The following is a 12,522-nucleotide window of genomic DNA, read 5'->3' as shown; positions in this document are numbered from 1 at the left end:
AAAAAAGAGTCTTCTATTCCCATACTCTTCAAGCTACCTTGGCATGAAACAACTATCCCCATACTACTGTTTTCTTGATAGTACTGCTATGCTCATGAATATTTAACTTTCTTTCCAATTTACTTTTTCCCTTTTGCTCTGGTATCCATCCAAATGGATCTAAATGACAGCAAGTAAGATGCAGTCTACATAAGCTTAAAAAACTGTGTTTTAAAGATGGAATTTTTGAGCTGAGGAGAAATCTCCTTACAAAAGCCTCTAGATAACTGAGGGTTGAGAAACACTGGCCTAGCTATAAAATTGGGAACTTGGTACCCTATGTTTGTCACAATGGAACTGAATCTGTCTCAGTACTGAATTGCGAACATTTCTCCCTAAAAACAACCAGGGCTCCTTGGTGAAAAGGCTGATTCCAGGGCTGGGCTAGGGAAAGTACTTTCTGTTGCACTATAATGGAGGAAAGGGCTCAGAATAATTAGGTAATATGGAAAGAATGCAGGAGCCAGCTTCAAGGGGCTCTCACTGGCCTTATTTAGGTTAATTTGAGCTTTAAAATAAATAATAACGGAAATAATAATAATACTAACAACAACAATATGCTCAGCTGCTCTAGCTATATGTTCTCATGATCACATTCTCACTCTCCCTTCCTGATTTCAACTGTCTCTCCTTTATTTCCCTCCTTTGAAGCTCTATGCTCAGAGCAATACTGTCTTGTTTTCCCTCTGCTTTTGAATGTTGTGTGTACTTTATACTAGAAGGAAAACAAAATCTGAGTTTTAGTTTTAGTCTTTGGGGTGATCAATTAAAAAAGCAATCTTTGCACCCTCTTAGGTTCTGTGCCACTGAAACCAAACTGACATGGTCTATAGGGTTATTTACCAGGTTAAATATAAAGTAGCCATTTTTGTAAGTCAAATGTCTCAGAATCAGAAAGTTCATATGGTTCAATAACATGGTCCATCCAAGCTCACAGGAGTTTTACATGGGTTCTTACAGCCAGAACTTAAGCTATTTTAAATTGGTTCCCTGTTTTATCTTCTTGCCTTTTATTTCCTTGGAGACCTAATATGGAAAGGTGACTGATCAGAAGGTAGAACATGGGTGTCCTTGATTACCTGGTCTAATGTGATCTCAACCACATATTCACACCCGCTACCACAGGTAGCATCACAGAGTGAAAGGAGTCAGGAGACTAGATTCTATTCTGGGCTCTCTCACTACTTAGTTGGATAAGTTATAGTTTCTCTCAGCCTGTCCTTTCATTTGCAAAATATAGGTTGAATAAAGACTAAGTTGTATCTGATATTTCTTCCTTTCCTAATATTTTTTAGCTCTTTATCATAGGGCCTGGGGTGGGGTAGGGAAACAACGTGAAAATTAGTATTTATTTATACAAGTATGAGTGTTCTTTATAAAAAGGCACATCAGCCAACCAAATAGCTATTCAAGGTTACCAGAAAAAATTCACCTTATTAGCTGAAACTGTTGGTTTACTCAAGTCAAAAATGAACTTCTAGACTCCATATCACTTATTATGTTTTACCAATTGGTAAAATGTCATTTTTATGTAATTTAATAGGTTAAATATACTTTAGTTGATTTTTAAAAGTTCTTTTTTTTCTTTCCTCTAGAAATTGTATTGGGGTTTTTAGGTGATTATGAAGACTAATCATTTGTTCACAAATATATGGACTTCAAATCATGAGTCTCTTTTGAGAATCTGTAAGAAAATGTTTTAAATGCTTTTGCTCTCTGCTATCCAATTATAACAGTGCTAAATTTAGTCAGATTTTGGTTTGTCCTCATCTGCACAGTGATGATAATCTCTAATTTGGACTTCCCAATATAAGCATTGTTATGAAATCGTCTGTAGTCTAAGATTGCTTAGAAAAGGCAAAAATAACCTTAATTCTTGCAAATCTGAACAACAATATGCAGCATAAAAAGAAGAAAAGGCTCATTGCATAACAACTCGGCAGAGCAGTGAACACCCAAAGCCTCCTTCCATGGAGTTACCCATTGCTGAAAACAACTCTCCTTTATTCAAGCACACTTAAAAAAAAAAAGAACAATAAACTATAACTCCCTTCAAAACTTTCACGAGCAATTCTGGTAGAGACCACACCAGGAACAGAGAAAGTAGGTAAGATATTTAACAAATAGGAAAAGTATAGGTCACATTTATATCATCAAATGATTAGACCTTTGGGCTATACTAGATTTACTGAATCAAAAAGTCTAGCCAGAAGTTATAAACTTCATTTCTGTAAAACCCAGAGAAGTCAATGAGCCCTGGCCCAATAAGCAAGTTACTTCTCTTGTCAAGAATGATTTATGCATGTGCATCCATGCACATATACACACCCCATGTAGGAAAATAAAAACCAAAACACCTTTACTATCAATTTCCGATACATCATCTCTCCAATTGTTTCACCTAAAATAAAATTACTTTCCTTTCTAGACTCAATCAATAGTATATTTTAATCTCCTTTTTTTCCCTGTGTCTTATGTTCTATCCAAACGTTCATTAAGTAACCTGACCCATTCTGTCTTCAGAGCATGAACACTAACTTATTTGAAACCAAGGCACACAGTATAAACTTGGGAACTATACATTAATATCTCCCAATGTAAACTGGGGAACTTACAGAAAAATACATGTTATAGAAGATGAAATAGATAGCTAATTAAGCACGAAGTCAATACGATGAGGTATTGTAATGTTTCTGTTGGACACTACTTGTTTGGTAAGTCTTCTTTTCTGTTATTCTGTCCCAGGCATATTAAAATTATCAAGCAGAAATGCTATCATTATATTCCCTTTTTAAAAATGTTTATTTTTGAGAGAGAGAGAGAGAGAGAGGTCATGTGTGCAAGCAGGGGAGGGACAGTGAGAGAGAGGGACAGAGGATCCAAAATGGCTCCGCATTGAGAGCAGAGAGTCTGAGGTGGGGCTCGAACTCAGGAACTGTGAGACATGACCTGAGCTGAAGTCTGATGATGCTCAACCAACTGAGCCACCCAGGCACCCCTATATTTCCTTATAAATGTCCATTCTTCTCCCTTCTTTTTCTCTGTATCTGATAATCATCAATAGGTATGGGTCCATCAGATGTCTTTCAAAATTGTATCCCAGTCAATGAAAGGGTCTTTAATAACTCCTTTGAACATTTATTAGCCTAAAATTTACTATTCTTTCCAATGTCCTTGCTTAATAAGGTACTTCACTCATTGAAGAGGCTTTAAAATTCCTTTATAGATTTCAGGCCTATGCTCAGTAATACAACCACTTCATTTGAATAAATATGAACCTTATAAATAAAAATAAAGCCAAATTGTGCTAACATCTCAAAATAACATTAAAGAATGCTTTTGGTTTTTGGTTTTTGTTTTTGAGAGAGCGAGCGAGCACGCACACATGTGTGAGTGACTGGGAGGAGGGGCAGAGGGAGAAGCAGAGAGAGAGTCTTAAGCAGGCTCCTGAGCACAAAGCCCAACATGGGGCACAATCCCGTGACCCTGAGATCATGACCTCAGCTGAAATCAAGGATTGGATGCTTAAGTGACTGAGCCACCCAGGTATCCCTAAAAAGTTTTTTAACTGACTGTTAGCACTAAAGTAATATTAATAAGGATTATCATTCTTAGTTCTCCACAATCAAGCAGATTCTATTTGGAAGTTACTTCAGTAGGACAATAGCCACTAGTTTAGGGTACAGTTCTAAATCCATCCAAGTATAATCTTTTTCATTCATTCATTGCATATATACTGTGCTTCAGATATGGTGACAGGTTCTGGGCTGTGAGGAAAATAAATGGAGCATCTCCTTGTTCTCAAAGAACTAGAGTTTGCACAGGAAAATGACATTAATCGATTAATTGCACTTGTGAATGTACACTTACAAACTGAAATGGGGGTTGTCAAGAAAGACAGTGGGATTTCATGAGAAATTATTGTAAGGAATTTGACTCCGATTGGGGGGTCAAGAAAAGCTTTCCTAAAAAAAGTAAGAAGCAGAAATCTGAAGAATGACTAGTTGTTAATTAGGCAGAAGAACTGGTGAGATGGAGGTAGGGGAAGGAAGAGAGGACTCTTCAAAATTGAAGGAAAAACATCCTAGGACAAGAGGCATATTAGTTTCTTATTGCTGCTATAACATATTACCACAAACTCAGTGGCTTAAAACAATACAGATTTGGGGCATCTGGGTGGCTCCGTCACTTAAGTGGCTGACTTTCGCTCCGGTCATGATCTTGCAGTTTGTGAATTTAAGCCCAATATCACACATCCGGCTCTCTTCTCTTCTCTGGATCCTGCTTCAGATCCTCTGTCTCCCACTCTCTCTGTCCCTCGCTGCTCACTCTATCTTTTTCTCTCTCTCAAAAATAAACAAACATTTAAACTCCCCCCTGCCAAAGCACTACAGATTCATTATCTTACAGGTCTGGAAGCCAGAAGTCCAAAATGGATCTTACAGGGATAAAATCAAGGTATTCTTCAAGAGACTCTAGGGAAGGATCTATTTCCTTGCCTTTTCCAGCTTCTAGAGGCTGTCTGCATCCCTTGGCTTGTGGCTTCTTTTATCCATCTTCAAAGGCAGCTATAGCCAGTCCAATCATTTTTCATGATACCATCTTGGTTCTCTCTCTTCTGCTTCTCATTATCCTTGAGGACCCTTGGGCCCATCTAGATAATCCAGGATAATCTCCTTATCTTTATTTAGTCCTTTATTTAACCACATCTGCAAATTCCCATTTTCCACATAAAGTAACATATTTATAGGTTCAGGATGGTGGCCATTTTGGGGTAGCTATTATTATACTTACCATGAGAGAGATTATGTATCATTTATAAACTGAAAGAAGGTCAGAGGAGCTGGGTGCAGAAAGTGAGAAGATAAATGGTATTGGATGAGGCTGAGGAGGTGGGCAAGCACCACACTATACACATCATAAACCGTATCAAGGGTTTTGGTCTTTATTGTAAGAACAGTGGGAAGCTAGCTATCAAAGTAGTGAAAAATTAGATGTTATATTTTAAAATATTCCTCTGGCTACTGGATAGAAAATGTATTTTAAAATAGCAGAGGTTTAGGAAAAAGATGATGGTGACTGCAGCTGCAGATATTCAGATAATTTTTATTCAGATTAGTGAAGTCATTTCAGCCTTTTAGTCCTAATTGGGTGATTCTATAACTTTGGTTAAACATCTTTCTGGTAGTTCTACAGGGAAGACAAAATGTTACCATGTACAACTTGCCATTTAGAGTCCCAGGCATGATAACGACTCTTTATATTATATCGCTTCTATTAATTACTGTGCATAACTCCATGCTAGTAAATCAGACAACTTCAGTAAAAGAGATGATTTCATGGAAGAATTAAAATGATTATACCCAAATAAATTCTATCTTAAGAGGAAATATAATTCAAGAAGTAGAAAACCTGAATAGATTAAGAACCCTTATAAACACTGAGTGAAGACAGAGGATAAAAAAAATGGGATAATGGAGCAGGCAATGTTATAATTTGTTGCCCATTCCAAGGATTTTGGCTTCTACTTTAAGTAAAATGGGGACTCACAGAGACCAGGGAGAGACTATAACAAAAATCTGGAAGAGACTGATAGTGGTTTAGACACCAGGATGGCAGCAGTGACCGAGACGGGGGAGTGGCTGGGTTCTTGGTATGTTTTGAAGGATTTCTGATGGATGTAAGAAAAATAAAGTTGTCAAGAATGACTCCAAACTTTTAGCCTGAGTAATGAGAGGGAGAGAGTTGTCATCAATGGAGATAGGGAGACTGCCTTTGGGGGTGAGAGAGATCAAGTATCTCAGTTCAGAGCATGATAGGGAATTCTGGTAGACCCTCAAATGTATTGCCGAGTAAGCAGTTGAATATGAGTTTGGAGCTCAGGGGAAAGGTTTAAGCTAGAGATATAAACTTGAGAGTCATTGTATATCAATAGTATTTTTAAATACTTTGAGGCTAGATGAGATCACCAAGGGAGCATGTAGACTATGAAAAGCTCTACAAGGACTGAACTCTGAGGCACTCAAATATCAAGAGGTAGGAAAGAAGATTAAGAATTAGCAAATTAGGCTGAAATGGAGCAGTTAGTAAGGTAAGAGGAAAACCAAAAAGAACATGAGGCCATGGAAGCCCTACCTTTTCCTTCTCTAACTTCTACTGATCTTTCAGATCTCAGTCAAGTGATATTTTATTCCCTAGACCTGGGTAGTTGTCTCTTCCAAGTGTCTCCACAGCACCTTAGGTTTTTTTTCAATTATAATTGTCTATACTTACTCATCTCATTCTATACATTGTAAGCTTCCTGAGAGAAGAAATCAAATTTTTGTCACTCACAAAATATTCCCCGATTAGCATAGCACTTGACATGTAGTAACTGCTGAATACAAGTTGGTTGAACTGAATTAGTAAAATCGGTACTTACCTTCTGGTTACAGACAGGTTACTAGTGTGATAGGAAGAGTCTACTAGGATTACCTATGCCACCAATACCACACATACATTCATGTTGTTTATTTTTCTATGTAACCATTTAGAATTTTTCAGCATGAAGTTTTTGGTATGTCTCATGGTTTGATTCAAGTAGAGGGGGAAGAAGAAGAAAACCAATATTTATATGTTTATGGTAAGCATACATACCAATCATACCTTGACAAGTTAGCTCACTTAAGCAGTTAACCCCATACTCACAAATTTCAGAACAAAAATATGATTAGCTCCACTTTACACTTTATTTATTATATAAATATAAAGATATGTGTACATAAACATATATATAAGCAAGTAACATTATATATGTGAACAGTTATATATATCATATATTATATATATGTGAATAGTTATATATATCATATATACATATATATGTATTTATATATATGTATGTGTGTATATAAACAAGTGTGCATATAAAGAATTATAAACTAGTAATATATGTGTTAACAGTTATATATATCATATATATCATATATATGTACATATATATGATATATATGATATATATGATATATATGTATGCATACATGATATATATAACTATTTACATATATAATACATTACTCATTTATATTTATATTACTGCCTGAGCAAAATAAAATAAATGGCTATTTTTAAAATACAATTATGTTACTTACCGGAAAATATAGAAGCAGAGACCCAAAAAGAATTGTTTCCAACAGAATAAGGCCCGATGCCCTGATGCTCTAAAAAAGAAAGAAAGAAAGAAAGAAAGAAAGAAAGAAAGAAAGAAAAAAGAAAAAGGCATTGTTAATTTACATTCCTAGCAATGGAAGAGCTTACCTATTGTGACAATGCCTCAACCAGTGAATGAAAAATGGCTAGTATTTCAGACAAGAGACCTTAACTGAAACATGCGAAAAGACTGACTATAAAGGTGGTGGTGGATTTAATGATATTTCCAGTGGCTTTATGGAATTTTGTCCTCTAAAATTTTAATCCATGAGCAAACTGAGCAGCTGAGAACACTAGAAGATGCTTTCAATCCAAGAAATACACAGACACAAAATATCTTGCTTGTATTTCTGAAACATCAATCACTAAATGCAACGTGAAATATATAAAAAATTATACGTGGTGCAAACATAGTATCTTCACAGGAAAATAATTTGAAGTAGTAGCAACAGATTTTGCAACAACAAAAAGAAGCTGAAAACCCAAGCCACAAGAGTCCATTACATTAAACAATGTCAGATAAATGACAGCCAGAAACAGGAAATTATAATATGTCTTCAAAACACTGCTGCTAGAACATTGTTAGACACAGAGGAATACTTTATGTAATCCCTCAAAGAACTCAAGGCTTTTATTAATCTAAGAATTTGCAATGGAGAAACAAGTTTAGACAGTGAACAGACTTGATTATTCAAGTGGCTTCTCACTATTGGTCTTTATTTTACCAGATGCTTTTAAGTGAAAAGAAAATTTCTATCAGCAAGCCTTTAAGTGGGTTTTGGCTGGTAGAATTTCTAAGATTGCAAATTACATAAATACCTAATTATGAGTACTATTTTTTAAACTTTACAAAAAGATGACACTAAGAGCGAGAGTCCAAAACATTATACAAGACTGCTTATAAAACAATCAATGCAATATTTTTTTTAAAAAAAAAAGGATAGGAAAAGAAGTTGCAAAGCTTAACGGAAAGGACAGATATTGGAGTTATCTTCATCTCAGTTTGAATTATGAAATAATCCCTGGGAGTTAGGCAACCTTGAACATCAATGTCTTCACCCGTAAAATGTGTATCCTAATCTTAACCTTATTAAATCTGAGTTTAATAAACTATGAAGTATACATAATGGCTACTATTATGCCTGATACTTAGTAAGTAGGTATGCACTCTTCAAAGTAAAAAACAGCACCAGGATGATTAATTTGAAATCCACAGAAAGAGATATAAGTAGCAGTCAATTTTTTTTTTCATGCTTGGGATCCAAATGGCCCCAGAAAAGCTAAAAGTGGGGGTCGAGAACCCAAGAGTTTTTTTTTTTTTTTTTTTTTTTTAATTTTAGGGCCAGTAGTTTCTTAGCTATGTTACAACCATTATTACCACATAGCAGTGGTAGTGGTGCATATATTCTTACAGTAAATAACCTGTTTCCTTTTCATTTGGTAATGTTGAGCAATCTTCTTAGCCCTTCACTGCCTAGCTCCTGGCTGAGCAGAGGAGGCTATAATTTCAAATTATTAATTGGAACTCCAAAAAGTGGTTCCATAACCAAATGAAAGGCCTATTGAAAATGTGCTCTTTCAGCACTCTCAATAATAGCCAAATTATGGAAAGAGCCTAAATGTCCATCAACTGATGAATGGATAAAGAAATTGTGGCTTATATACACAATGGAATACTATGTGGCAATGAGAAAGAATGAAATATGGCCCTTTGTAGCAATGTGGACGGAACTGGAGAGTGTTATGCTAAGTGAAATAAGCCATACAGAGAAAGACAAATACCGTATGTTTTCACTCTTATGTGGATCCTGAGAAACTTAATAGGAACCCATGGGGGAAAGGAAGGAAAAAAAAAAAAAAAGAGAGGTTAGAGTGAGCCAAAAGAGAGGTTAGAGTGATCCAAAAGAGAGGTTAGAGAGAGCCAAAGTATAAGAGACTCTTAAAAACTGAGAACAAACTGAGGGCTGATGGGGGGTGGGAGGGAGGGGAGGGTGGGTGATGGGTATTGAAGAGGGCATCTTTTGGGATGAGCACTGGGTGTTGTATGGAAACCAATTTGACAATAAATTTCATATATTTAAAAAAAGATAAAGATAAAAAAAGAAAATGTGCTCTTTCCTTCTTTCCTTCCTTTTTTTTTTCAGAGACAGAGAGACAGAGAGAGAGAGAGAGAGAGAGAGAGAGAGAATGTGTGCGCAGGGCAGGGGCAAAGGGAGAGCAAAATCCTAAGCAGGCCCCATACCCACCCTGGAGCCCGATGTGGGGCTTGATCTCAGGACCTTGAGATCATGACCTGGGCTGAAGTCTAGAGTTGGACAGCTTAACTGACTGAGCCCCCCAGGGACTCCATAATGTGTACTTTTCTCTTCAAAATATTCTTGGGCTGAGTTGGCTTCATGGCTTCACAGAATGAATAGGTAGCTAATAGGTGGGTCTTCAGGGACAAAAAAAGAAACCTCATGCTCCCTAAAAAATTTCCCCATTGTCTTGGTACTGGAAGTTCTTTGATCTAGAACAAACCCTTTTATTTTATACCTGGTGCCAAGAATTAATATATTAGTGTTGTAAGTAATATGTTGACTTAAGTTCAAAGCAAAGAACAGAAATATTTTCTTAGAATCTAAGTGATAGGATGAGGAAGGAGAGAGGAGGATTGAAAAATGAAGACAGTGCAGTTACTCTGGAAAACAGTGTGGAGTTTCCTCAAAAAGTTAAAAGTAGAACTACCCTATGATCCAGCAATCACAGTACTAGGTATTTAACTAAATAATACAAAAATAAAATAAAACAAAACAAAAACACACTAATTCAAAGGGATACACGCACCTCAGTGTTTATAGCAGCATTATTTACAATAGCCAAATTATGGAAACAGCCTAAATGTCCATTGATTAATGAATGGATAAAGAAGATGTAATACACACACACACACACACACACACACACTGGAATACTACTCAGCCATTAAAAAGAGTGAAATCTTGCCGTTTACAACGACATGGATAGAACTAGAGAGTGTTTTGTAAGCAAAATAAGTCAGAGAAAGACAAACACCATACGATTTCACTCATATGTAGAATTTAGTAAATAAAATTAAAAAAGGGAAAAAAGAGAAAGAGGCAAACCAAGAAACAAACTCTTAGCTATAGAGAACAAACTGGTGGTTATGGAAAGGAGGTGGGTGGGGGGATGGGTTAAATAGGTGATGGGGATTAAGGAGTGCACTTGTCATGAAGAACACTGGGTGATGTATGGAAGTGTTGAATCACTGTATCTTATACCTGAAACTAACATTACACCATATGTTAACTAACTAAAGTTAGTAGAAAAACTTAAAAGAAAAAAAAAAGAAAAATGAAGATGGACAAGAGAGATGATGAGCAGAATAACAGAGCCCAAAGAAAAATTTCAACTCCTTCACAGTTGTGCCCGAGATAGAAATGGTGGTATGAAACCCTTTCCACCAGAATTGCTAACTGCAAAACTCTTAGAAAACTTTATTGAAAGATGATCAACAATTACAATACACTATTTATATAAAACACTAACACACAAATCAATACCATATATTTTCCAGATATATTTAAATATACAAAATACAGATCTGGAGGATACATACCAAGCTGATAACGATTTTTTTTTTTTTTTCTGGAGAAGTGGATAGATTTGGGTATAGATCAACTTATTCAAAAACATTTTAATTTCTTTGCAGATTTAGTCATGCATTGCTGTGTAATATGAATTTTAATAATTTAATAAGTAAAATTAAAGAAAAGAAATCTAAAATGTGTCATTTCAAGTTATTAGAAAATTCCACCATTAGGCATCATAATATACCAAAGGGCCTAAATGAAGCCCTTCCTAACTAATATCTACTTAAAAAGATTTTATTCAGTACCAACTTCCTGCATAAAATTATCAAACAGTATTTTTATGATACTTACAGGTGAATATAAAGCTGGGGGAGTTATCATTGAGCCTAAGTCTCTCCTTTAGGATCTATAATGCCTAATGAATATAATTCCAGAGTTTACAAGAGAGGTGTACAGATTCCATTTCACTCTACTTCATCCCACCTGCCCCATTTCTTAAACTTTCTGAACTGACTTACGAAGGTTTGTAACAGATATCAAACTTATATACTAAAGAAAAGAGCTCATAGTATGATACCAATCTTATCGAATTACGTCAAAGTCAATTTCTAAATTTCATAATCCTTGGATGCAAAGTAGAGAGATGTAAAATGAACCACAATTACAATCGCCACAAGATTTGCCCATGAGGTAGGCACCCAAAGGAAGCTAAGTCACTGGAAGTAATAAGGCGACAAGAATGCTGAAGTCTGAATTTTTTAAAAAACAATTAAAATGCTTTGTCATTATTTCCTTGATCCTACAAGGACTAACTACTTCATTTATATTTTTAAAACATTTTTAGCCACTGGGGAAATTAATGTATATCTTGCTAAAACAGTGCAGCTATTTTGAATTATGGCTGATTTCTTTAGCCTGGTAGTAATTAAAGTTTCTTTCTATTACAAAAGGAACCTCTGAGCAGGAAGGTATTTTTACATAGCTGTACCTCAGAAGGCAAAATGAAACTACAATAAAGCAACAGAATTAGATTCTGAAGAGAAAGAACTGGCATAAGTTTAGATGATAAACCAAGACTATAAATCTATATTATTTACCAAAAGAATTAGCTGTGATAGCAAGGAGAACGGACTTCTTCTATTTCTATAGAGAAATCCACAGACTGGGAGATTACAAATAAACACCTGATGAAATAGTTACACAATAATAAACTGGAAGCAAGATGTAAAAGTGGTCCTGAAAAGAATCCTGACATTGAGAGATATGAGGACACTGTTTTTCAATAATTTTATTTACAGTGATATTAATAAATGAGAACAGACTACGTCCAGTTTGGCAAACTATATGCAGTTAGTTTCTCTTAAGAAAATCTGTGATGAGGGGCACCTGGGTGGCTCAGTTGGTTAAGTGCCTGACTCTTGATTTTGGTTCAGGTCAAGATCTCATAGTTCATGAGATTGAGCCCTCCATTGAGCTCTTCACTGACAACATGGAGACTGCTTGGAATTCTCCCTCTCTCCCTCTCTCCCTCTCTCTCTCTCTCTCTCTCTCTCTCTCTCTCTCTCTCTCTCTCTCTGCCCCTTCCCCACTCATGTGTGTGTGCGTGTGTGCTGCGCGCTCTCTCAAAATAAATAAATAAACTTAAACAAAAATCTGTGATTAAATATTGAAAAACCATTCAGATTTAGAAAAATTTGTCAAG

At 35.7% G+C, this 12,522-nt stretch overlaps 1 protein-coding gene across 1 annotated transcript in view; it reads right to left on the bottom strand.

The window, feature by feature from the left end:
• The window catches only part of GPR158 (G protein-coupled receptor 158), a 426,015-nt gene that overhangs the window by 127,366 nt on the left and 286,127 nt on the right, over positions 1–12,522 (bottom strand). The window contains exon 5 of the mRNA XM_060659134.3: positions 7,170–7,238. Within this exon, the coding sequence (XP_060515117.3) occupies positions 7,170–7,238 (69 nt within the window). The remainder of the gene's footprint in view (positions 1–7,169; positions 7,239–12,522) is intronic.

This window comes from Panthera onca, chromosome B4 (assembly GCF_046562875.1).
Source record: "Panthera onca isolate mPanOnc1 chromosome B4, mPanOnc1 haplotype 2, whole genome shotgun sequence".
Classification (NCBI taxonomy): domain Eukaryota; kingdom Metazoa; phylum Chordata; class Mammalia; order Carnivora; family Felidae; genus Panthera; species Panthera onca.
This window is presented reverse-complemented; position numbering and strand designations above follow the sequence as displayed.